The 27,969-nt window shown below is 41.0% G+C and overlaps 1 protein-coding gene across 2 annotated transcripts; it reads left to right on the plus strand.

The window, feature by feature from the left end:
- Positions 1-2,666: 2,666 nt before the first annotated feature.
- Positions 2,667-27,969, plus strand: wdr26b (WD repeat domain 26b). 2 transcript variants are annotated; one of them, XM_034162237.1, is made up of 14 exons: positions 2,667-3,400; positions 9,699-9,798; positions 12,731-12,787; positions 15,322-15,458; positions 15,828-15,925; positions 16,068-16,224; positions 16,426-16,564; positions 19,301-19,441; positions 19,658-19,777; positions 20,210-20,355; positions 21,714-21,792; positions 21,898-22,027; positions 26,893-27,102; positions 27,709-27,969. In XM_034162237.1, exons 1-14 carry the CDS (start codon positions 3,096-3,098, stop codon positions 27,732-27,734), a joined length of 1,845 nt encoding a protein of 614 aa, XP_034018128.1. In that variant the 5' UTR covers positions 2,667-3,095; the 3' UTR covers positions 27,735-27,969. The 2 variants fall into 2 exon arrangements, with proteins under 2 accessions (XP_034018128.1, XP_034018129.1); XM_034162238.1 differs by having other exon boundaries at positions 2,669-3,400; positions 26,908-27,102.

Genomic DNA, 27,969 nt, shown 5'->3' on the forward strand with positions numbered 1-27,969 from the left:
CTCAAGAATGCTCCCTGTGAATTTGAAGACCCTGGCAGTAATAGCACATAACTCTGAATAACTGTTCATTATGTATTCATCCTGCAGAAGATGGTGGTGGTGGTGGTGGTGGTATACAGTCTGATTGCCACAGGTAGGGAGCACCTTCTGTGGTGCACCTCGGTGGTCTCACTCTATGGCTGAAGGTGCTCTAACAGGACGTCAGTGTGGCATACAGGGGGTGGGAGGTGTTGTCCAGGATGCTGAGCAGTTTCCTCGGTGTCCTCCTCTCTGAAACCTCCACCATAGACACCAAAGGCATTGTATATCAAGGTGAAACGGTACACAAGGTCATTCCACTAAAATGTCAGATTTGTTTAATTTTAGGTGCATTTTAATCCTAATTTTGGCTACCGAGAAGCAGAAACCAAGTTTATAGGTTTTCTGCCGTCTGCAAATTGTAAATTGGACCTGGACCATACTGGAATTCTGCGACAGCACAAGACTTCTGGAAATACACAAAGGTTCAGAAATATTGTTCAAATTTTCAAACTAGTTTATGCATTTCAGAAAAATTTATCCCAAACCTGATTTTAACCCTAATCCTAAACCATTTAAGTCAACTGCAAGTTTACAGTCCAGCTGAGACATCAGGGTTTGTAGCAGGGGTATTCAACTCCAGTCCTCGAGGCCTGGTGTCCTGCACCTTTTAGATGTGTTCCTGGTCCAACACACCTGAATCAAATGGCTGAATTACCTCCTCAGTATGCAGCCAAGTTCTCCAGAGTGCTGCTAATAACCTCATTAATTGACTCAGGTGTGTTGAAGCAGTGACACATCTAAAAGTTGCAGGACACTGGCCCTGGAGGACTGGAGTTGAAGAGCCCTGGTTTAATCAATCAATCAATCAACTTTTTTCTTATATAGCGCCAAATCACAACAAACAGTTGCCCCAAGGCGCTTTAGAGCCTTATTTCCCCATTGGAATCATGCAGCACCCTTATAGAAATCCGGGTCAGTTTCAGGAGTGCAAAAACAAACAAAAAAAATCTGAAAATTTCCCTGTTTGCATACTGCGTCGACATATGCAAGAACCACACATGGTCTTCAGGGATTGTGATAGAACTGCTGTAGATAATATCTTACACAGTGCTTGCATACGTTCAAAGTTGGGCTCAACAATGAAGATTATGGTAAGTATTGCCCTTGTGACTTTTTTCCCCTGAAGTGGCTATTGATACGGTACCATATTCCTTTTTCTCGTATGACATCTCAAAAGAAAGTGGGGTTATTGCCACGAGATAAACAGGGACACTATCGCGCTGAAGTTTTACAGGATGCAACTGATGAAATTCAAGCTCAGAACCTAGGGTTACGGTTGAGGTTGTGTATTAACCATGACACTGGCTAGTTTAAATAACACTAGATGCCATACTAGTAGCAATTTGTGGTTTGCTTAGGTACCATATAAATAGCATTGGCTTTTTTTTTCCCCACAGATTTTTGTACAGATTTTTTTTAATTTATTTATTTGGTCATTTGGTTGCACAATGCTTCCATATTATTTTTCATATTATGCTATCATTATAAAAATGTTCAATTAAACGATAAATAAAAGTATTCTTCCATTAAAACCGCATAAAGGAAACTTTAATTATGACATCACAAAGTTCTATCCAAAGGTTTGAATGAATGAATGAATGAATTTATTTGGCACACAGACTCAACAATAACAAAAAATTGACACACAAGACAATTCCACAGTGATGTGTGTGACCAAAAGGGGGTGAGCAGAAGCAAAGCTTATAAACGCCCACCCCTTTTATTTTTATATATATATATATATATATATATATATATATATATATATATATATATATATATATATATATATATATATATATATATATATATATATATATATACTCATTACCAACCCCTAGAGCAAGCACACAGGCGACAGTGGTAAGGAAAAACTCCCTCTGATGTATTGAGGAAGAAACCTCAAGCAGACCAGACTCCAAGGGGTGACCCTCTGCTTGGGTCATTCTACAAACACATTTAACACAACACAAACTCAAATCCCATCATCACAAACATATCTAGTGAACACCATATCTTTATATAAATATTTAAATTGTATATAACTGTATAATTGTATATAAATTGTATATAAATATATAAATATTTACTGTTAACTGTTTATTTCGAACATGTGACACAAGGTAAGTGAAGAGTGAAAAAGACACGATACACCCAATATAATTAGACACATAAAAACAGAAGACAAATAAATAAATAATTAACACTATGTACCCAACATAGTGAAGCATCAGCTTATTTATGCCAACCCTTTCTCCCCCACTACTAATTATTACGTATGCCCCACATATATATATATATATATATATATATATATATATATATATATATATATATATATATATATATTTTTTTTTTTTTTTTTTTTTTTTTTTTTTGATGGGAGACAAATCAGCATTCTGACCACTGTTCTCGGATTGGTGGATTATTATGTATTTGGAGTGCACGCTAATCCACTTTATATTTCAGTGTGAAAAATAATAAAAAATATTTTAAAATAAAAATATTAATAATTAGGTCAAATATAAACAACCTTACGTCACCAAAGGATTAACTCTACCCGGAAGTATGGTAGTATAGGAATGTCCGCTTACGTCAGGACGTTAGGACGTTAGGGCTCCATTAGAGCTGCAGCTGTCTGGAGAGAAACAACAACAAAAACGGCTAGCTAACGGAGCTTCAACAGTGACAGCTCGTTCGAAGCTCACAAAACACACATCAAATTTGGTAGCTGGAACTTCATTTCCCACCCGGAGCTCCGTCGGCTTCTAACCACGGCCGCTCTCGGTGAGGAAACTCTGGCCTCCGCTTCCTCCTCCTCCGACTCGGACACCGGCGGAGCGTCGCCGCCCCCGCGTAAGAAGCACCGAGCCTCGGCGGCGGAGGGAGTAGGAGAGCCCGGGGCTTCACTTGTAACAGGCCTGTCCGGAGTTGTTTTAGGACTTGCTTCACATTCTCAAGCCACCTCGGCCATTCATTTTAACCGCAGTGTTGTTAACAGTCTCAGCAGCAGTATGCAGTCAAATGGGGCAGGACAGGGACAAGAATCTTCGGAGCTACCCTGCCTGAACAGCGCACAAAACGGGGAATCCACCGCGGCCATTGGAGCTCACTCAAACGGGCTCCTTTCCAATACGGACAACGGGAACAGTGTCGGAACCAGTAACGGCTCCTCGGCCGGACACGGCTCGGCAACTTCAACCGCCTCGACGGCTTCGGGCTCGGAGGTGGCCTCGCTGAAAAAGAAGAAGCGGTTCTCGCAGGCGGAGGAAGATGTCATTCGATTAATAGGACAACATCTCCACGGACTCGGACTGAAGTAAGTTTCGACGTTGGAAATGTTCATTGTTAGCTGTGAGTGTGCGACGTGGAATCCAGAAAATATCAGTTTTTTGTATGTATGTGTGTGTGCGTGACACTGTTAAGCTATCAGGTGGTTAAAAAAGCGCTGTTATCGCGTTTGACAGACACAAACATGGGGGATGGGGAGGTTAGTTAGCCTGTGAGCTCTGTAGCTGCTAGAAAGAAGGGGTCCATCTTGCACAATAACAGTTAGCTTATTAGCTAACTGCACTTAGCCTCTGCACAAAACACATTTAACACTTCTTCCTCATTAAAAAGTCGATCTAAACCAGAAGCTGGTTTAATGTGACAGCAGCGCCATGACGTGCTAAGAAAGTGATGGATTTTCTAACCATTACATCATCAATCAAAGGGGAGATAAAACAACAACAGTTATGACACATGCATAAAAATTAATAGCATGCGACAGCAGTGGTTGTTAATTAATATGTCATCTCAAGGTGATTAGCGAGTATATATTATTGTATATTTTCTCGAGGGCTGTTGCGCAAAAAAAATGCGGCGAAAATGCTAATATGCCGCGCGGTTGTTATGTTTTTCTCCATTTTCCAGCTTAGCAACCAGGAGGAGAAAAAAATAACGTCCCTTGACCATAAGTTAATAGATCACACAACAACGAATATGTTATGAAATCTGGCTTGGTTATGATTTTCATTTATGCGGCTGAGGAATGCTGTTCTAGATGGAATTGCTCTGTTTGAGTCTAATTATAGCGTCATGTGGCTTTAAAGACATGCACTGTATTCCTAGGCTTTTATAATGCGCTTTTGGTTGGCTGGATATGTGCGGATCTCCTGGGGTTGGGGAACGTGTCGCTTCCATTACACAGCACTGTTAAAGACAGTCCAACATTGCTGTGTGTTTATAAAAAGGGTTGGCAGAGGGGAGGTGCAGAGCCCCTACATTTCAGCTGGTGAAATCACTGTAGCAGCCAAACACAAGAGCTGCTGCGCCACTGCTTTGATACCTGAGAATGATGTCATCATGCTGAAGGTGTCAGCACCCCCTGCAACCCACAACCCTATTTCATTCTCATGCATCACAGCAGAATTTTTGTTCATGTTTTTGCGGTAGGAGTGAAGCACAAATATGCTGGTTGGAAGGTTAGTTCAAAGTTCATGGTTGACAGGTTGATGGTCTGGTGGCAGATGCAGAGGAAGTGTGATTCCCTGCTGTTGAGCCCCCTGCTGTCCACAAAACAACACCAGACAGATTGCAGACTCTCGCCTCTGCCAATCAGACCACTTCTTCGAAGAGATCTGTGCATTTCACACTAGATGGAGCATCAGAACAATTGGAATGTGTGGCAGTTTTGGAAATGTTTGCTGCCACATGACTCATTAGACACCTGGCCAGTTGGCAAAACTACAAGGATAGTAGTCAGGGGGTGCATAATCCCACCAGGGTACCTCCACCAACTGGCAAGTAAGGACAGTTAGGATTCTAGCTTCACCTTCCCCTCCCCTTTTATTTTTGTGGCACCTTAAGGCTGGCGTGACATCATTTGACCTTTATTTAACCAGGTGAAGTCAATCGAGAACCAGTTCTCCTTGTCATTGATGACCTGGCTAAGCGGAGTCAGCAAAAGCATAAAAACAGTCTACATAAAATGACACATCCAGTACAACCCCATGCGGTATAACATCCTTACAGTATGACACAACAAAATAAAAATGACAAGTGCTAGCACATATAAATTAACAGGTCAAAATTAAAAATACATGACACAAAAAGTGGTTTAGTGGATATTCTTTGAGGGATAGAACAGAAAGCGAGATGGCTAGTAGCTACAACAGTTAACTATGACTTGTTGCCATTTTTGTTTGAATACTTTAAGTGATAAAGATGTAAGTTTTTGGTGGTGTTAATTTTTTGTTTGTTTTTTTTTTTGTTTTGTTTTTTTGAGTCCCAGAAGTTTACAGAGGTGAAATGAAAAGAATGATGACCAAAAGCAGTATGAGCTGTTGGAGTGGTGAGCAAAATGAAAGTGCTGGATCTTAAATAAGAATAATAATTGCTGTTGGAAATGTATCTGAGGCTTGAGTGGTCTCAAGATGTCTTCCCCATGATTGTTATATTGATTAGTTGTAGCCACCTGGTATGAAGGGACAGCCAGTTCACCAGTTTAGAGACATCACAGTGGTGTGCGGTAAAGGCTGCACCCATGGCGAAACAGATTGCTGAGGGTGTAGTGTGTCATTTGATGAGATTTATTTGGGGTTTAAGGTGTGGGAGGGTGGCAATGACTGGAGTTCTTGAACATGCCCAAAATTCCATATATTCCATGTTAAATTTGCTCTTGCAGATTAGTCTGGAGCATCTACCACAGCAAATAATTCTTCACCTGGGACAATCACATCCATTTAACTGACTTGGTCCCAGCATCCCTTCACTGCACATGTGTAATTTCTGAGCGTCAGCACCGATTCACAGATTATCACCTCGTTTCTGCTTAAAACTGCACTCCAGTCATCATCTAGCTCAGCGACAGATCTGTGAAGCTTTTGTACAACAATCATTTCCACATAAATTCAACATTGTCTCATTATAAAAGATGGGGAACCATTCAAAGCGCGACCCCAGCGCGTCTGAGTCTGACTCTCTACACCCAAACCGATCAAATGGAATCATGTGATTATTAGCCATCAGATGACAAAGTAAATCATCTTAAATCATTCTAAAGTCAGTTTTAAGCGGAAACGAGGTGTTTATCTGTTAATCGCTCCTAACGCTCTGAAATGATCCATGAGCAGTGAAGGCAGATGGACCATTCAGTCTGTCACACCGGCTTTTTACAGTGATAGACAGTTAGGTTCCATTAAAAATAGCTAGGCTAGTTCTGCTGGCCACTCACACGAAGGAACAGATCAAAGAAGCTATTGAAACCGGGAATCACCGCCATGCAGATTGAGGTCCATGATGAGGCATAAATCCACAGTGCATTTTGCTCACTTTTATTTACTGTGGTAAGAGAGGAGCAGTCATATTAACTTCACTAACAAACTGCTTGCACATCTACCACATATTTAATTTAAAAAGGGAATGTTTTGTTTGTTTGTGAGAGCGAGAGAGAATGAGAATGAGTGATTTTTCCATTGTTAAAATACATAAATCTGTCATTATTGCTCTTTCATTGCAGCTTTTTAAATAAATGATTCATAAATAATTAGGATGAGTGTCCTCCCCTACCCTGGTTTCCCTAATCCAGGCTAGTGGACTCTAGCTTTACTTGTGTCTATCGTGAAGGGTCTTTCTGAATCACTCTTTGTCTGTCCCCTCACCTGGGACCAACTTGCCACAGGTGACCCGACTAGGAGCTAAGTCTCCATGCAGCACATCTCCCAGGATCCCTGGAGCACATAAGCCCTTCTACCATGGTAAAGTGGTGATCCAGGGAATGGCTCGGGAAGTGTGGTGTGAGCTTGGTCTCCTGCTGGCACCACCTGGACCCAGATGTGTGGCAGAAAATGAATGAATAAATGGAATAAGTTGAAGTCATAACAGTATGATTGTAAGACGGGTATCATCTCTGTAGACTAAAGTGATTACCTTGATTGCAGTAACTACAGTGGTATTGCAAGAGTTCTGAACAGTATTCAGTTCTACTTAGTTGCCCTTCAGAAACTGGAGCAGTTTAGCTTCACATTCAAGATGTCACCCACGACCGCACTGTGGCTCTGGGAATACTGAACACAAGCTTAGATGTCAGCGGTGCTTCTTTGCAGCTTATGTTGATTTTTCACAAAGCATGTCTTGGTCGACCGGCCTACACTCTGAGACATCCTGAGAATTCACACCATCCCCAACAAGTTGCTGGACATCATAACCAGCCTTTACCCAGGTATTGTGATTCCTGTGCAGAGTGGTTGCAGAATCTTTGACCTTTTCCTCACTGATGACTGCAGGGCTCCAACCAATGATTATTTTCGGAATTAGTTAATCATTTTCTCAGTTAGTAGTTAAGTCAATAAAATGTAAACAAACAAAAACCAAAGGTATGAAATGTTTATCAGTGTTATCCAGAACTCAAGATGATTTCAGATGTCTTCCTTTGTCCACAACCGAAAGGTAGTCTATTTACTGCCAGATAGTAGTAAAATAAACCAGAAAAGATTGACTCTACTCTACTCTTCTATTTTACTCTTCCTTTTTAGATATTTAGATATACCTTAGTATACTAGCATAGTTCCACCTTAGAATTGGAGTATAATATATAAGATATACCTTACTGAATTTTCATTTAAGAAGCTGAAGTAAAAGAATTTGGATATTTTAAAAAACAGACTCAAAATGATTAATCGGTTAATAAAAAAAGTAGCCATTTAATTTAATAGTTGATTAATCATCAATTAGTCAATTTAATTGTTGCATCTCTGCAGTACTGGTGTTTGTCAGGGATGTGTTCTGGCTCTTAACTGTTCAGTGTGGGTGTGGCCTGGATACTGGGTAGGGTTGTAGAAACCAGCAGCTTTTGTTGTCAAGGAATAGGTGTTTACCTTGACCTGGCAGAACAAGGCTATGACCTTTGTGAAACCAGTGGATACCCTGATTGCAACACTTGAGAAGACAAGTGAGGAATCACAGTGTCTGTATGTGGTGAAAGTTTTGAACTTGGGAATTCACTTATCCTAGGTAGTGACATTCTTGTTTGGATCCTCAGCCATTGAGCTCAAGAGATGCCTGTTATCTAGGTTAACTAGTCAGGAGATAAGTCGACCTTTGTAAGAGAACGAAGGTACAAGTCTTTAGGGTCTTGGTGCTTCATGTCGTGTATGCTTTTACTGTCTTTTTGGAGGGAGACTCAGGTTTGTAGGCATTAGACAGCATGTAGATGCCTCACTGTTGATGACCCCAGTGATCAGAGAAGACCAAAGGGATACACACGTTTCACCTGGCACATGTTTCACCTGGCTCTAGCAAATAGATGGTTTACTTTTGAGAGGTGGGGATAGAGTGATTGTCTGCTTGGGTAGTTGCCATCTGGGATCCACCATGCTTTTGTAATGTGTGTACAACAACGCCAGGCACCACGTCATGCTCCCAGATGGGACCTGGCTATAACAATATCTCATTGGGGTCTATATAGATGTATTTTTAAAAATGGTGTCAAATTGTTATCCACAAACTCCATAATACTCTTCTTTATCCTATCCCTGGCACATCTATGATCATTTTTAAGTTATTTTATTGTAGCTTTTTTGTTGTTGTTTTAAGAATTTTGTTCCAAAGTTAGTCAGTTGTATATTTTATTCTTGGTAAAGTGTTTCATGAGACTTGGAAAGGACATGAATGAGGAAGTGCATGTGCATGGTTTGAAGTTCCTGCTGCGTTCCGTGCACACTGTGAACTTGGAATTTCAATCTTACAACTTGTAAAAATACATCTAATAAAACGATGATTAAAAGGTTAGTCAGTGCACTGACCCATGTTGGTAAACCAACTAAAACCGTTGTAACAATATTAGTATTGACAACTTGGCCAAGTGGATAAGTGAGCGCGTTTCCAATGTGGAAGGTTCCCACTTCAAGGCCACCCCTACCCATGCTCCATGTAATGTGGGCTTGCATCAGGAAGGGCATCTGGTGTAAAACTTGTGCCAAATCAGCATGCAGATCCATCTCTGATCTTCTGTGATGATCCAGAGTGAAAGCAAGGGAGAAGCCAAAGGGACTTTTATTGGCAGCTGACACAGTAGACGTGTGTGTGTGTGTGTGTGTGTGTGTGTGTGTGTGTGTGTGTGTGTGTGTGTGTGTGTGTGTGTGTGTGTGTGTGTGTGTGTGTGTGTGTGTGTGTGTGTGTGTGTGTGTGTGTGTGTGTGTGTTGGATTAACTGCATGACCCTCGAACGATGCTGGGAAACTGAATTTCCCAGTGTGTTGCGGTGTCTTGTCATGTATTTCCACCTATGTGAGTCAAAATCATAAATTGCTTACCAAAAAGTAAAAAGAAAAAAATCAAATGGGATGGCATCATTAAGGGTTATTGTCCGTTGTCCCGTGGGGACAGTAACTGCTCAGAATTACTGTAAATGGCACAGATTTGTTGGTAGTTGAATAAAGTTAAATTTTATACTCAGAAATACTTTCCTGACATAATAGATTCATATTTTGGCTCTGGTAGTGTAAACATTTTCTCTCTTCTTAATCCTTGAGTCATTTCCCATCTGTCTTTCCATGCATTTTGTGTCTGATATTTTTATTTTTTATACCTAACATTGTTTGCCCTTGTGTCTTTGAATTTACTTTTTCTCTGCAGTCAGACAGTGGACCTACTGATGCAGGAATCGGGCTGCAGATTGGAACACCCCTCAGCCACAAAGTTCCGCAACCATGTCATGGAGGGCGAGTGGGACAAGGTCAGTTCTGCATTGCTGGCATTATATGATTTTAAATTGTTTGACAGGACTTCCTACAGAAGTGTTGTTTTCACTTTGCTGTAAAATTGGGTCTATGCTGTTAGATTGTGTGGTCTCCATGAAATTGAATAATTTTAGATTTCAATAGAATTGTTTTATGTTGGCATATGTTAAGGATTTTTAATGTAATTGCCAGTCTCAGCTTTATTACACTGTTCTTACTGCTGAACATTCCACCAACTGTGAAGTGAGGCTTGTGAAAGTGCACATAATAATAAAACATTGCAGATGGCTGACCAACACCATGATGTGGAGCCTCCATCATGATGCCCTCCATCCTGCCACACACACACTAATTCCATTCTTTCTGCATAATAAATATACCTATTTATTCACATCGGGGATTTCCCAGGAGATGGAATTGAACATGGATAAATACATACTTGAAGGCGTGTCTGCCGGAGAGGGCAAAATAAAGAATGGTGTGTGAAAAATGGATGAGAGGTGTGGGAGCCACACCTAGCATTCACAAACCAAATGTGCACAGTCTGAGTGTGGTCTGTGTCAGGGGTAGGTTTTCCAAGCTGCTCTGGTCAGAATGGCCAAGTGAAGTCTCAGTGGCAGCGTGCAACTCAGCGGCTAAAGTTCATGAAGAGCACAGAAAGGGTGAATCTGAGATACCAAGAAGATTCCACTTGCCTGGAGCCGCACAAAGATGCAGCAGTGCTGCGCCAGAGAGTCTGATTGAGCTCCGGTTTAGTGCTCCATGCTGCTGAGACCAGAGTGACTGGGTGAAGCTTGGTGTGTGTGTGTGTGTGTGTGTGTGTGTGTGTGTGTGTGTGTGTGTGTGTGTGTGTGTGTGTGTGTGTGTGTGTGTGTGTGTGTGTGTGTGTGTGTGTGTGTGTGTGTGTGTGTGTGTGTGTGTGTGTGTGTGTGTGTGGGAAGGGGGGTTTGGAACGGGACGACTCTGTTCAGTTTTCACAAGAGGAAAAGTTAATCTGATATCAGAGCACTATAGAGTGGAAAGGTCCTTGGTCTTTGACAAAGTACTATCCCATATTATAGCATTCTACCCATCAAACCCACATAAGATGCAGAGGAAGAATGTTTTTGTCAGGTTTAGACATAAAATTGGCCATTATTTTTATCACCATTACAACATGCACAGTAGTGTTCAGAATAATAGTAGTGCTATGTGACTAAAAAGATTAATCCAGGTTTTGAGTATATTTCTTATTGTTACATGGGAAACAAGGTACCAGTAGATTCAGTAGATTCTCACAAATCCAACAATACCAAGCATTCATGATATGCACACTCTTAAGGCTATGAAATTGGGCTATTAGTAAACAAAAGTAGAAAAGAATAGAAAGAATAGAAGGCCTTTATTGTCGTTATACACAGCAAACACAGTCTGCATAGTACAACGAGATTAGGGGGGCTGCTCCTTAAAATGTGCACGCAGTGCAATACCAGACAATAGGGTGTTCACAATAATAGTAGCATCTGCTGTTGATGCTACAAACGCAAAACTATTATGTTCAAACTGCTTTTTTAGCAATCTTGTGAATCACTAAACTAGTATTTAGTTGTATAACCACAGTTTTTCATGATTTCTTCACATCTGCGAGGCATTAATTTTGTTGGTTTGGAACCAAGATTTTGCTCGTTTACTAGTGTGCTTGGGGTCATTGTCTTGTTGAAACACCCATTTCAAGGGCATGTCCTCTTCAGCATAAGGCAACATGACCTCTTCAAGTATTTTGACATATCCAAACTGATCCATGATACCTGGTATGCGATATATAGGCCCAACACCATAGTAGGAGAAACATGCCCATATCATGATGCTTGCACCACCATGCTTCACTGTCTTCACTGTGAACTGTGGCTTGAATTCAGAGTTTGGGGGACGTCTCACAAACTGTCTGTGATCCTTGGACCCCAAAAGAACAATTTTACTCTCATCAGTCCACAAAATATTCCTCCATTTATCTTTAGGCCAGTTGATGTGTTCTTTGGCAAATTGTAACCTCTTCTGCACATGTCTTTTATTTAACAGAGGGACTTTGCGGGGGATTCTTGCAAATAAATTAGCTTCACACAGGCGTCTTCTAACTGTCACAGCACTTACAGGTAACTCCAGACTGTCTTTGATCATCCTGGAGCTGATTAATGGGTGACCCTTTGCCATTCTGGTTATTCTTCTATCCATCTTGATGGTTGTTTTCCATTTTCTTCCATGTGTCTTTTTTTTTTCTTTTTTTTTGTCCATTTTAAAGCATTGGAGATCGTTGTAGATGAACAGCCTATAATTTTTTGCACCTGCGTATAAGTTTTCCCCTCTCCAATCAACTTTTTAATCAAACTACGCTGTTCTTCTGAACAATGTCTTGAACGTCCCATTTTCCTCAGGCTTTCAAAGAGAAAAGCATGTTCAACGGTTGCTGGCTTCATCCTTACATAGGGGACACCTGATTCACACCTGTTTGTTCCACAAAATTGACAAACTCACTGACTGAATGCCACACTACTATTATTGTGAACACCCCCTTTTCTACTTTTTTCTACTAATAGCCCAATTTCATAGTCTTAAGAGTGTGCATATCATGAATGCTTGGTCTTGTTGGATTTGTGAGAATCTGCTGAATCTACTGGTACCTTGTTTCCCATGTAACAATAAGAAATATACTCAAAACCTGGATTAATCTTTTTAGTCACATAGCACTACTATTATTCTGAACACTACTGTAGATCGAAATGTCATTTGTGAAGTTTGAGCTAAACAAATCAGTGTCATCAGTTTTCTTGAGCTTTGATGTCTTCTTAAACATGTATCTGTATCGGTGCTTCCTGTGATTGTTTTTTTTTTGTGTGTGCATGTGTAGAAACTGCTGAACGAACATTTTTCTCTCCCATTGTTTTCGACCAGGCTGAGAATGATCTTAATGAGCTGCGAGCACTGATGCATTCTCCCAATGCTATTGTGGTAAGCTCCCCGGCCAAAACCTGAAATATGTTAAATGACTGTGCCAAAAAGAGGGAGAAGGCACAACCGGAGTTTCTGGAATAATGTTGTTACAGTACATAGCTACAGATTCTGGAATCTGCCTCAAAGCATAGTCAAATTGCACAGCATGTGATGTGCATATTGTTTTGTTTTTTTTTCTATCATGTAATTGTATTTGCATAGTTTATAGTTAACTGAGACTTCTGGGTGTGTGTGCAACTGTTCTGCTTTAAATATTTCCTTTATATGTGTTACTTTGGATTGGGGTGCAGTGGACTTCATGCAGTTTTTGTATGATCATTTGAATAGACTGCTTTTAATGGTAAATGGACTACATTTATGTAACGCTTATCTAGCTATATTAGAAGCTCAATGCGCTTTACAGTAATGCTTCACATTCACCCATTCTCACACACACTGATGTTGAGGTGCTGCCATGCAAGGTGCTCACTGCACACCAAGTGCAACTTGGGGATGAAGGACCTTGCCTAAGGGCCCTGAGTGATTTTCTGGTGAGAAGGGGGTTTGAACCAAGGGTCCTCTGGTCTCAAGCCCACTGCTTAACCACTAGACCAGGGGTCTTCAACTCCAGTCCTCGAGGGCTGGTGTCCTGCACCTTTTAGATGTGTCCCTGGTCCATCACACCTGAATCAAATGGCTGCATTACCTCCTCAGTATGCTCTCAACTTCTCCAGAGTGCTGCTAATGACCTCATTAATTGATTCAGCTGTGTTGAAGCAGTGACACATCTAAAATTTGCAGGACACCGGCCCTCGAGAACTGGAGTTGAAGACCCCTGCACTAGACCCTCCCCAAAAGTAATAAGATAATCAGCAATTGAGAAATAAGACAATCACGTAAGAAATGCCGGTTGTCCTTGGTAGAGCCCCTTTTGCCGTGAGATCTCTCTTACTTCTTCATGCCATAGATTCAACAAGATATTGAAAACAGTCCTCAGAGATGTTGGTCCATATTGAAATTATATCATCATGCAGTCGCCCATTCAACCAGTCTGCCCATTCTCCTTTGATCTCTCACATCAACAAGGCATTTTCATCTGCTCACTAGATATCTTCTCTTTTTCAAACCATTGTCTGTAATCACTAGAGATGGTTGTGCGTGAAAATCCCAGTAGATCAGCAATTCTTGAAATACTCACACCAGTCCGCCTGGCACCAACAACCACGCCACGTTCAAAGTCACTTAAATCCCCTGTCTTTCCCATTATGATGCTCGGTTTGAATTTCAGCAAGTCGTCTTCACGTCTAGATGCCTAAATGTATTGAATTCCTGCCATGTGATTGGCTGTTTGTGTTAACTAGTAATTGAGCAGGTGTACCTAATAAAGTGGCCAGCGAGTGTATATCTTTAAGTAAAATAATAATATTTCTGATAATTGGAGTTGTTTTTTTTTTTTTTTTTTTTTGGCTTGCTTATTTTGTTTTCCCCCCGAAAAACATGTTTCTATGAAGCATCTTTTCAATTCGCTGCTTCAGTTTAGAGGTTAATGAAAACCTGCCTAGTGACACCTTAATGTGCAAAATGACCTGATAACGATTTGCTCAATGATGGTGTGGGAGTGAAAAAATGTCAGGGGGGGGAAAAAACCCACTTTTCTCCCTTTTCATAATTCATCGTATCGCTGTCGTAATGGGACGCTCTGCTCATGCTAATTAGCCTCAGCTGGCATGCTCATTAGCAGGCAAGATTAGCTCAGAAATGATCTTCTTCTGTGACTTAAAACACCTGCAGTCCTTTGTTTAGCTGTGAATATCATTTGGGTTATCGGGAGGCTGGTGGTGATTTTCATCTGTGTCTGAAATGCGAGGGGCCATTTTAGGCATTGGGAAGTAGCAGCAGGGTAGTGTTGTTGGCATTGTTAAAATGTTTTTTTCCCTCGCAGTTACTGATCTTTACAGACCTAGTTGTTGAGGAGATGCGTGTCTGTGTTCCTGCTCTGGCAGATTTGTGGGTGGATTGTTTGCTTGAATTTGTGCGCTGCAGGTGTTTCTGTCCTTGCACCAGGCTGCAAATCATAATGCAGAATTAAAATAAGCCAGATGCACTTTTAATTTTGTAAATGTCAACGCTGACCTGCGGCAGTAGCTAGAAAACCAGTTCCAATGGCCTTTCATGATGAAGGAATGAGGATGTTGGTCATATTTTCTTAATAATTTCTGGCAATGATGGCATGCAGCCTTGTGACATTTGTTTATGTGGCAGCACCATTTTGAGTTTTAAGTTCTCAGAATGCCAGCATGCTGTAATATCTCTACACTCAGTAAGGCGAGTGCATTTAATATGGCTGTTTATTGCAGTAGTCTGATTTTGTCCTCCTGTCGACTGGAATTAACATGAGATCTTTCTGGAGCTGATTTAATTAAGTTTGTGTCTGCATTAAAGAGAATTTGATACTTTTTGCATGTTGCTTGTTCACGCTTCAGCCTTTTCACTTTTGAAATATTCTTTGCTACATCCGGATGCTTCACCAGCTCAATCTGTTCTTCACCCAGCGCATGAAGTTTCTACTACTACAGCAGAAGTACCTCGAGTATCTGGAGGATGGCAAAGTCCTGGAGGCCCTGCAGGTGCTGAGGGGAGAGCTGACACCACTCAAGTACAACACAGATCGCATCCACGTGCTCAGCGGGTACTGTTAAAAGCTTAATTCTCTTTGTTGTAATTCCAGAGTTTGAATTTCAGCTTGTTGACGTCTAAGGACCGCCCACTTTATTGAATAGACTATTGATTCTTGCACCCTTGATAACTTGAACAAAATGAATCAAATGTGCACAAACTTTGGACCAGACATTCCAAGTGAGTTTCTCGGACAGGTTCCGATTTGAGTATGATCAGGTATCACCAAGGCAGCGGTTTTCAACTATTAATCGAATATCTCCCGAATGTTTCTTGCACAAGTGTGCATTGTTTTTTTTTTTATTATTATTATTTTTATTGGGGTCATCTTTGAGAATGGCTTCTTTTCACTTGTTTACTTGTGTGGGTGCCCATCCTGCAGTTACTTAATGTGTAGCCATGCTGAGGATTTGAGGGTCAAGGCAGAGTGGGAGGGAAAAGGAAATGCCTCACGCTGCCGACTGCTGGACAAATTACAGAGTGAGCAAACATATCTATACTGTTCCTTGTTCGAATGCACACACATTGGCTGACTGCAGTACTGCTACACTCTCATGTTACATACTTGATGCTTGCTTAATTTTACTTAATCTTGTCTTAATGCTTTTATCTCTGCCTACAGCATACTTGCCTCCTTCTGTGATGCTGCCCCCACGGCGGCTGCAGACTTTGCTGCGGCAAGCAGTGGAGCTGCAGAAGGACCGCTGCCTCTATCACAACACCAAGCTGGACAGTAACCTGGACTCCGTCTCTCTTCTCGTTGATCACGTCTGCAGTAGGTCAGTACAACATGATATTGTCGAGAAGAAAGGAATACTTCCAGTGTATGCCTTTCTTTGGATTGCTTTTACTCTCTATGCTTTTCTTTTTCTTTTTTTTCTTTAAAGTTTATATATTGAATGCAGTATATTTATAGAGAATCTAAAAACAAACCTCCAGCACCGTTGTTGGCGTTCATCGTCCTTTTTCTCCCCTGACAGAAAACAGTTCCCCTGTTACACCCAGCAGATTCTGACCGAGCACTGTAACGAAGTGTGGTTCTGCAAATTCTCCAATGATGGCACCAAACTAGCCACGGGTTCCAAAGACACCACTGTCATCATTTGGCAAGTGGATGCGGTGAGTGTGGCAGATGCTTTAATACATACCCGTTGCCTCGTCTAGGAAGTCTTCCAAAGCTACTATTACCCTGCAGGAATGCAGTGGTCAGGAATTCCAAGTGTACATTTACAGCTGTGTTGGCCTTGGCATGTTTTTTAGCTGTATCCTGCACAAATATTTGTTATTGACACTTGCAAGGCTCTGTATAAATTTGAATGCATAAAGAGTCATACACATAACTTTGTAAATGGTCTCATTTTTTATGTGTTTTTTTTCTTCTTGGAGGTGGGTTGTTATTCTGGTCATCTATATATTAATAGCCAAGTGGCATCTGTGTGCGTGTATGCGTACATGCATGCGGGTGTATGGCTTCGATCATGGAGAAACTGGGGAGAGGTGACATTTGCTGTTCGGTATGCTTACGCATTTTTGGTCATGGATGAAAGCCATGAAAACGGAAAGTTGATAGGACTAATAGTTTTGGAGAAATTAGGAGTATTAGCTAACAACAGTGAACAATGAATGTTGATAATTAAATTCTGGACTCAAGCTATTCCAGCAGGGGGCAGTAAATCATCTATGTATTAAAAGTGAAGTTGTGTGTGTGTGTGTGTGTGTGTGTGTGTGTGTGTGTGTGTGTGTGTGTGTGTGTGTGTGTGTGTGTGTGTGTGTGTGTGTGTGTGTGTGTGTGTGTGTGTGTGCACCAGTCTTTGATCACGGACAAACTGGAGAGCTCACATTTGCAGTTTGGTATGTTTATGTATTTTGGGTCAAGGATGAACGCCACCAAAACACAACATTGATAGGACTAATATTTTTGGAGAAATTACGGATATTAGCTAACAACACTGAACAATGGACGTTGATGATTTCATTCTGGACTCTCACGCTATTCCAGCAGGGGGAGGTAAATCGTCTTTATATTAAAAGTGAAGTGGCGTATGTGTGCGTGATTTTATTTAAGTTCAATGTAAGAACATAATATAATTGTAAATACATTAAAAAATACGTGAATGACACAAGAAAGTGAAAACACTTATTTCCATTGTGGTCCATTTAAAAAAAATCAAATGACAAAATAGAAGTAATAATAATAATAATAATAATACTGTGTATATGATAACAAGAACCTAAACAATTAAGACAATAAATTAACATTAAAAATTACGTAATTAATAGGAAATAAGAGTTGAGTTCTTACTCTAAAAACTGTTGAGTTTTAAGGTTCTAAAAACATTCTGGACTCACACATTATTCAAACTCATGATAGAAACTTTGCATAATTTATTACCACCCTTGAAAAATGTCAGCTACCTATTTTATAAACACTACCCAATCTGGAGCCCATCGATCCCCATGGGCAACACGTTAGTTGTTTTTATTTTTTAACCCTTAAACCTGTCCTGGCTAAAGTGGAGTCACATCAATCCCACATTTTTCCTCTTCTAGAACAGATGTCCATGGCATGAGCTAATGCCTAACCAAGCGTCTACCACTATATGAAAATCTCAATAAAATGAATTAGCTGTAATGGTTTGGGAGCGACTGAATGTGTGGAGAAAAGATTATGTTGTTTTGCCCCTGTCTTAAAGTAACCCTAATGATGTACTTGTTATTATTACACTGATTGCACAAATTTGTTTTTGTAGCCACTAACGACTGGGAGTGAAGCATGCTGGGGTCATTCTGAACTGGGAGTGAAGAGCTGGGGTCATTATGTTTTTGCAAGAGGAAATAACTTTCAGATGCCTGTTGATTAGAGGAATTATGTGCGCCTGGGAGTTTGAGATGGCCACTCACCCTCCCTTCGCGCACACACTAGAAAAGAGGGGGCAGAGCCATGCTCCGATAGAGTCTGCTGCGGGTTGCGTACGAACGCCCAGCCGGTTGACAAGCGCACTCTGCCGAAGGTGTTGGCTCTCCACCTTAAAGGCGTCACGGTAAGAGAGAAAGAGATATTTTATGCGCTGCAACCACTTGTGTTTGATGTAACTGCTTTTGTGGGGAATAAACATACGCCTGTTTGTTCTAGCAAAATGCAGTCTGTGTGATCATTTCTGTGTGCCGATCTGACCGAACCTTGTTTCAAAACACTGAATAAATAACTAGTCTGTGTGTATAAAGTAATATAATGGAGTAACTAAGAATTAGTTCTTAACTGTAACAGTGTGATTTTTAGACCTGTGCAAAAATTTGTTCTTGAAATTCAAGAGGGTTTTGTGGCATTGTGTTAAAATTCTGTTGCATTCTTATGATAGTGAGCTTGCACATCTTATCAAGTTTGTCTAATACATGTGTGTGATTCAGACGTTTCTGATCTGCAGCCCTAACTGAGGAAAATAGAGTTTCTAAAATGCACTTGGCTGCACAGCTGTGTCTTCACGTGCCTTCAGATGTTAGTTTGTTAGTTTGGCATATCCTTGCACCTTCTCTTTATCCAGTCTTTCCAAAAATCTCAGTTTCAGTTCCAGGCAAAACTGATCTGTCTTAACATGTTTTGTCAATCTCTCATCATTACTTCATTTTTGAGTGATCTGGCACTTGTGAAATATTTTGAGGTCTTGTTGAAAATGCTCCTGGATGTTGTGGAACTTGTTCGTGTGCAGTTTGCATTTATTATTTTTGGGTTCTGATTGCGGTTAACACGTGTATTCCCACCGCCACAACCGAAAGAGAAAGCTAAACTTTCATGTCCCACTGGATGAATGAATGCATAAAGGTTTTCATAATCATGGTCAACATTTCTATGTGCAGGAAAGCCACCAGCTGAAGCTCCTGCGAACCCTAGAGGGCCATGCTTATGGTGTCTCCTACTTAGCCTGGAGTCCTGATGACACCTACCTAATCGCCTGTGGACCTGATGATTGTTCTGAGCTCTGGCTTTGGAATGTTCAGGTTAACGTTTTTCAATATTGACTATCTAATGAATGAAATGGGTAAATGTGGAGGACATTTTTGAGCTAAAGGGATTCTGTGTGCACTGTGCATTCAGTGACCTCTGCTTTCTCCATCCCTCCTTTCTTTTATTTACCTTTCCCAACCCTATGTTTCTCCACCCCCACCCTTCTACTTGAATTCTCCCACCATCTCTGCATATCCCCCTTCGTCCAGACGGGGGAGCTCCGGACTAAAATGTCCCAGTCCCATGAAGACAGTCTGACCAGTGTAGCCTGGAACCCAGACGGCAAACGCTTTGTCACTGGTGGGCAGAGGGGGCAGTTCTATCAGTGTGTAAGTCGGTTGATGTCTTATTTTTTCCTCTCTCTCTCTCCACATTTTTTTTAACCAACTTGTGTGGATTTTTGCATGCTACGTTTGGCCAGAAGGAGATGACATGTCAACCATTTCCATCACTGTAAAATCTGAATTTCTGTGATTCTTTTGGCTCCTTCTGTTTTGGTCTGGGTCACCACCAGATCTGCATGTTGATTTTAGCCCAAATTTTACACTGGATACCCTTCCAGACACAAATCCCCGTGTACACAGAACCATATTCCATATTTTCAACTATTTTTGTCCAAATGTGACTTAGAATCTCATTTACATCTTGTCAAGAGCTTCCCTGCAAGGAGCTGACCCAATCACTACAGGTGGTGGTAAGCTGCCTTCATGTTGAGGGTTCTCAGCTGAACACAGCACCTGAATTTCTGTGTGTGTTGTCAGGACTTGGACGGTAACTTGTTGGACTCCTGGGAGGGCGTGAGAGTGCAATGTCTCTGGTGCCTGAGCGACGGCAGGACTGTACTGGCCTCAGACACCCATCAGCGTATCCGAGGCTACAACTTTGAGGACCTTACAGACAGAAACATGTGTGTATTATTAGCCCTCCTAACTCTAACATATGTGTTATGTTGTGTATTTCATAGTAAATACGCCACATGCTTAATTTTAATACAGAAATTAGTGACAAGAGATTTGTGGGCAAAGTGCATCACATTCCTCCTGTCCTTCCTTTGCTTTTCTGTCATTATTTATTTTTTAACCTATAATTCGTGTTGTTTATATGGATGTTACCACCCTACATAATTCCTCCACCTGCTCTGCTAAAACTGGCCTGATTGCTGCCCAACTCTGCCAAAGAGTGAATTATTATCATGGGTTTCTGAATGGGGTATTTTCAAATTGAAATTTTGTGCCACTGTCATGCGGAGGTCGATTTCTTTTTGTTATGTATCTCCAATGCTTCGTATTTGCAGCCATGATTTAGACTTACTAACATCTCGCAGACCGCGAGAGGTCAGTATGGTTGCCAGCTTCATGAATCGCTGCTATAAGGCACTCACCTTGATCATATCACCAGCCCCAGTCTGAAAAAAACCTACTTAACACTCATCAGGTAATAACAAAAATAAAACAACTTCTTTGCAGTCTGCCAGTAAGACTTGTACTTCACTCACTCCACTGGCTTCCAGTTCCTTTTAGAATTGATTGTAATGTTTGTTTTTAAAGCTATTAATGGGCTTGCACCTTCCTACTTGTCTGAAATTTTAACTTTCCACACTTACAGTAGGACATTACCGGCATCTGGTCAGCTTTACTTAGATATTCTGAGATCAAAATACAAACTCTGGGGTGATTGTTTTTGCAGTAGCTGGCCCCACACTGTGTTAACAAGTTACCTTCTGATTTATGCACTATTTCTGACTGAGCACTTTTTAAATCAAAGCTCAAGACTTATTTATTGAAACTAGCTTTTAATACCTAGCGGTGCTGCGACATATTTTGTTTTTATATGCTGTTTTAACTCTGTTGTATGTTTGTTTTATTTTTTTAAATTCTTGATCTTTGATTTTTTTGTAAAGCACTTTGGACACCATCTGGCTGCTGTAAAGTGCTATAGAAATAAATGTTGATTGATTGATCTTGTCCATCAATGCAGTCACACTATAGTCGCGGTAGCACGCAGGCTACTGCCAAATACTTCTACTCCTGACGTACAACAAGTTACCAAACGCTGACACGCAAAGCACAATCTTGTATTTAAGCATCTAATTAAACTGAAGGACCCAGATGTGTAGATGTACATCCTGCTTATGAACCAACAGGCACAGGTGAAAATGTAATGTCCTCAAAACACTGTTTCACTATCCTGAAACATGTTTTTGAGATCAAATTATCACCTTGTATTTGTATTAAATGATGCCATGACTGTGTGTTTGCTTCACAGAGTTCAGGAGGACCACCCTATCATGTCTTTTACTGTTTCAAAGAATGGAAGATTAGCTTTGTTAAATGTAGCAACTCAGGTGAGTCATCTTACTTACTTTTTCAGAACATTGCTAGTGTGTTATACAACTTTTGCATTTATGTATAAAGAGTTCATTTTGTTACTTTTTTTTTTTTTTTTTTAGGGAGTGCACTTGTGGGACCTACAGGACCGGGTACTGGTGAGAAAGTACCAAGGAGTGACCCAGGGTTTCTACACCATCCACTCCTGCTTCGGAGGACACAATGAAGACTTCATTGCCAGTGGTAGTGAAGGTACATACTTGAAAACCCAGTGTTGTTCTGACTGTTTTCTGCAAAGGAGGGATGAGCGGGGGGGTGGGGGGCAAAACTGAGTTCTGCCCTTTACATCCAGTTTTTTTGTCCTCAATGGTTCTTGCTGTTTACATGTCAGATTTGGATGCTGTAGCCAGAAATACAATAGCAAAAGAATGCCATTGACAATAAGTTTATTTATATATACAACCCCTGGCAAAAATTATGGAATCACCGGCCTCGGAGGATGTTCATTCAGTTGTTTAATTTTGTAGAAAAAAAGCAGATCACAGACATGACACAAAACTAAAGTCATTTCAAATGGCAACTTTCTGGCTTTAAGAAACACTATAAGAAATCAAGAAAAAAATATTATGGCAGTCAGTAACAGTTACTTTTTTAGACCAAGCAGAGGAAAAAAATATGGAATCACCCTGTAAATTTTCATCCTCAAAACTAACACCTGCATCAAATCACATCTGCTCGTTGACATTGACCCTGTGCCATGACATTGACCCTACGTGTCTTCTTGCAAGGAATGTTTTCGCAGTTTTTGCTCTATGGCAAGATGCATTATCATCTTGAAAAATGATTTCATCATCCCCAAACATCCTTTCAATTGTCCAAAATATCAACGTAAACTTGTGCATTTATTGATGATGTAATGACAGCCATCTCCCAGTGCCTTTACCTGACATGCAACCCCATATCATCAATGACTGTGGAAATTTACATGTTCTCTTCAGGCAGTCATCTTTATAAATCTCATTGGAACGGCACCAAACAAAAGTTCCAGCATCATCACCTTGCCCAATGCAGATTTGAGATTCATCACTGAATATGACTATCATCCAGTCATCCACAGTCCACGATTGCTTTTCCTTAGCCCATTGTAACCTTGTTTTTTTTTTCTGTTTAGGTGTTAATGATGGCTTTTGTTTAGCTTTTCTGTAATTAAATCCCATTTCCATTAGGCGGTTTCTTACAGTTCGGTCACAGACGTTGACTCCAGTTTCCTCCCATTCGTTCCTCATTTGTTTTGTTGTGCGTTTTTCGATTTTTGAGACATATTGCTTTAAGTTTTCTGTCTTGACGCTTTGATGTCTTCCTTGGTCTACCAGTATGTTTGCCTTTAACAACCTTCTCATGTTGTTTGTATTTGGTCCAGAGTTTAGACACAGCAGATCTGATTTGATGCAGGTGTTAGTTTTGGGGATGAAAATTTACAGGGTGATTCCATAATTTTTTCCTCAGAATTGAGTGATTCCATATTTTTTTCCTCTGCTTGGTCTAAAAAAGTAACCATTACTGACTGCCACAATCTTTTTTCTTGATTTCTTATAGTGTTTCTTAAAGCCAGAAAGTTGCCATTTGAAATGACTTTAGTTTTGTGTCATGTCTGTGATCTGCTTTTTTTCTACAAAATTAAACAACTGAATGAACATCCTCCAAGACCGGTGATTCCATAATTTTTGCCAGGGGTTGTGTGTATATATATATACACTCAACAAAAATATAAACGCAACACTTTTGGTTTTGCTCCCATTTTGTATGAGATGAACTCAAAGATCTAAAACTTTTTCCACATACACAATATCACCATTTCCCTCAAATATTGTTCACAAACCAGTCTAAATCTGTGATAGTGAGCACTTCTCCTTTGCTGAGATAATCCATCCCACCTCACAGCTGTGCCATACCAAGATGCTGATTAGACACCATGATTAGTGCACAGGTGTGCCTTATACTGTCCACAATAAAAGGCCACTCTGAAAGGTGCAGTTTTGTTTTATTGGGGGGGGATACCAGTCAGTATCTGGTGTGACCACCATTTGCCTCATGCAGTGCAACACATCTCCTTTGCATAGAGTTGATCAGGTTGTCAATTGTGGCCTGTGGAATGTTTGTCCACTCCTCTTCAGTGGCTGTGCGAAGTTGCTGGATATTGGCAGGAACTGGTACACGCTGTCGTATACGCCGGTCCAGAGCATCCCAAACATGCTCAATGGGTGACATGTCCGGTGAGTATGCCGGCCATGCAAGAACTGGGACATTTTCAGCTTCCAAGAATTGTGTACAGATCCTTGCAACATGGGGCCGTGCATTATCCTGCTGCAACATGAGGTGATGTTCTTGGATGTATGGCACAACAATGGGCCTCAGGATGTTGTCACGGTATCTCTGTGCATTCAAAATGCCATCAATAAAATGCACCTGTGTTCTTCGTCCATAACAGACGCCTGCCCATACCATAACCCCACCGCCACCATGGGCCACTCGATCCACAACATTGACATCAGAAAACCGCTCACCCACACAACGCCACACACGCTGTCTGCCATCTGCCCTGGACAGTGTGAACCGGGATTCATCCGTGAAGAGAACACCTCTCCAACGTGCCAAACGCCAGTGAATGTGAGCATTTGCCCACTCAAGTCGGTTACGACGACGAACTGGAGTCAGGTCGAGACCCCGATGAGGACGACGAGCATGCAGATGAGCTTCCCTGAGATGGTTTCTGACAGTTTGTGCAGAAATTCTTTGGTTATGCAAACCGATTGTTTCAGCAGCTGTCCGCGTGGCTGGTCTCAGACGATCTTGGAGGTGAACATGCTGGATGTGGAGGTCCTGGGCTGGTGTGGTTACACGTGGTCTGCGGTTGTGAGGCTGGTTGGATGTACTGCCAAATTCTTTGAAACGCCTTGGAGACGGCTTATGGTAGAGAAATGAACATTCAATACATGAGCAACAGCTCTGGTTGACATTCCTGCTGTCAGCATGCCAGTTGCATGCTCCCTCAAATCTTGCGACATCTGTGGCATTGTGCTGTGTGATAAAACTGCACCTTTCAGAGTGGCCTTTTATTGTGGGCAGTCTAAGGCACACCTGTGCACTAATCATGGTGTCTAATCAGCATCTTGGTATGGCACACCTGTGAGGTGGGATGCATTATCTCAGCAAAGGAGAAGTGCTCACTATCACAGATTTAGACTGGTTTGTGAACAATATTTGAGGGAAATGGTGATATTGTGTATGTGGAAAAAGTTTTAGATCTTTGAGTTCATCTCATACAAAATGGGAGCAAAACCAAAAGTGTTGCGTTTATATTTTTGTTGAGTGTATATATATATATATATATATATATACACACACACACACACAAGGTTGGGTAGGATTACATGTAATCCACATCTATTCTTTCAAAGTAATCTTACCCAACCTTGTATGTATGTATGTATGTATGTATGTACGAGGTCTGTTAGAAAAGTATCAAACCTTTTTTTTTTTTTTTTTTCAAAAACCTGATGGATTTGAATCACGTGTGCTTGCGTGAGCCAACCTTGAACCTTCGTGCGCATGCATGAATTTTTTCACGCCTGTCAATTGCGTTATTTGCTGGCAAGCAGCGTTTGTGTGAGGTCGTGTGTAGTCCGCTTGTCGGATTTTATTGCAAGGAAAATGACGGAACAACTGGAGCAGCGCTGCATCAAATTTTGCCAGAAACTGGGCGACAGCCAGGTGGAAACCATTCGGAAGATTCAGACGGCTTTCAGTGACGATGCTATGGGCATCACACAGATTAAGGAGCGGTACAACCGGTTTAAAGACGTCCGCACAATGGTGGAGAGCGAGCCACACTCCTATCGGCCATCAACATGCTAAAAGGACCAGATCATTTCCAAAGTGAACACTGTGGTGATGCGGGACCGTCGTGTGACTATCCGAGAAATTGCAGAAGAGGTGGACATCAGCACTTTTTCAGCACATTCCATTGTGAAGATTTGGCCATGAAAAGAGTGGCAGCGAAATTCGTGCTGCTGCTGACAGAGCAAAAGCGCCTTCGTGTTGAAGTCTTACAGGACATGCTGGACTCTGAAAAATGATGCCCACCTCTTCCGCAATTTCTCAGATAGTCACATGACTGAAAGCCACCGAAAGCCATCTGAATCTTCCGAATGGTTTCCACCTGGCTGTCGCCCAGTTTCTGGCAAAAGTTGATGCAGTAGCGCTGCTGCAGTCGTTCCGTCATTTTCCTTGCAATAAAATCCACCGAGAGCACTACACACGACCTCACACAAACGCTGCTTGCCAGCAAATGATGCAATCGACAGGCGTGAAAAATTCACGCATGCGCACGAAGGTTCAAGGTTGGCTCACGCAAGCAGGCTTGAGTCAAATACATCAGGTTAAAAAAAAAAAAAAATATATATATATATATATATATATATATATATACACACACATAAACACCCCCGGGGCTTCTACAGGGATCAACATTAGACTTAATGAAGCATGAATGAACACTGTGAACCTGCATTTAGCATCAAGGATTCACAAGCACCTTGATAGACCTGTTTTTTTTATGTTATGGTCATTATGCATGTTTGCCTGCCAATAATGGTTCAAAATAGGAGGTTCACTTGCCCTCCGTTTTCTGTTAGTACTCAAAATTCCAGAGCTGAATATTCAGTAAATTTGACAATGACCGCCTAGCTTCCTTATGGTTGATGCCAGTCTTTAATGGAAGGAGTTCTGGGAAAATTGCATAATTTTGGCAGGCAGTTGAGGGTGCCGCCTATAGAGGGCCGCACAAAATGCTGCTTTATGCTCAGGTGGCACTCACATTTGAGCCATTTCTGGATGACTCCGTCAACATCCCAGGCTAGTGTCTGCATGATATTAGAAAGTACAATATCATGGCACTTGAAGTTAATATGGGATAATGAAGGCTTGAGAGCGCTCAAATCGATCAAAATGTAAAACTGTGTTTTGGGTGGTTGCATATCTCAGTACATCCTCATCCGATTTGAAAGGAACTTTTTGTTTTTTAATCAGGCATCCTGTATGTTTTCTAACTGATCCAGATTCTACTTCTACAGACCACAAAGTGTACATTTGGCACCGGCGTGGAGAACTACCTATCGCTGAGCTAACAGGCCACACGCGTACCGTGAACTGTGTGAGCTGGAACCCGGCTATCCCAGGACTGATGGCGTCTGCCTCAGATGATGGCACAGTGCGAGTCTGGGGGCCCGCACCTTTCCTTGAATCACAAGAGGTCGATGGACTCAACGGTAATTATACTTTGACACACCAGCAGTAATATTTTTTTTTTTGGGGGGGGGGGGGGCTGTTTCGTCTATTCCATTATTAAAGTTATTGAAAAGTCACAGAAAGATGACCATTTGATGAGTTGATTGTTCATTTTAGTTGTTTAAAGCTGTTCATTTAAACCCTAAAACAATATTTTTATTGAAATATTTGACCTTTTATTTTTAATTTACCAATCTGCTTTTTTATGCTGTGGTATTAAGAATCTCTGGTTCAATTAGATTTATTATACTGTCACGTAGTGTTTATATTTCTTAATAACTGATCTGAATGAAGTCCAAGACCTATTCAGTGACTGTTCATGTATCCGTCCACTGACTTGTTCAAAGAAAACAGGTTTTAAAAGCCATTTTCTGTATTAACAATCATAATTATATTTAGTTTTCCCACGTACAAATGAACTCTGAAAATAGAGGGTCTGTCTATAAAAAAAGGCTGGAATTACTAAATGATTACAGAGGCAAAATTACAAAAATTATCATAGTCACATTACTTATGGACGTGACTGTAGCAGAGAAAATTTTTGCGTGTTTTTAAAAATAAGTCAATAAAATTCTTTTTCTCCTCAGAGAACTGCAGTAATATGGACAGTTGATGGTCGCTAATGGAGCAGATGACACCTCTCTTTGACAACAAATCCAACAATCCTACAATTTAAACAAAAGAAAGGAAAAACCCAAACGGGCAAACGTAACGGCAACGTAAAGCAGGTCAAGAAATAACAAATAAAGAAAAGCCACCTAGAGAAAAAAAAAGAGGAAACAAAACATTGTCTCGTGACTGGACAAACTGCCGGAGGCGATGACGGACGCTCTTGCCCTCATCCAAAA

Source organism: Thalassophryne amazonica, chromosome 21 (genome assembly GCF_902500255.1).
Source record: "Thalassophryne amazonica chromosome 21, fThaAma1.1, whole genome shotgun sequence".
NCBI classification, from domain to species: domain Eukaryota; kingdom Metazoa; phylum Chordata; class Actinopteri; order Batrachoidiformes; family Batrachoididae; genus Thalassophryne; species Thalassophryne amazonica.

Excerpts from the sequence above, each read along its gene's own strand:
- wdr26b (XM_034162237.1), top strand. The coding sequence starts at position 3,096 with ATGCAGTCAAATGGGGCAGGACAGGGACAAGAATCTTCGGAGCTACCC. Across the intron at positions 15,926-16,067 it reads ACTGCTGGACAAATTACAGA|CATACTTGCCTCCTTCTGTG; the intron begins GTGAGCAAACAT and ends CTCTGCCTACAG. Across the intron at positions 20,356-21,713 it reads GACCTTACAGACAGAAACAT|AGTTCAGGAGGACCACCCTA; the intron begins GTGTGTATTATT and ends TTTGCTTCACAG.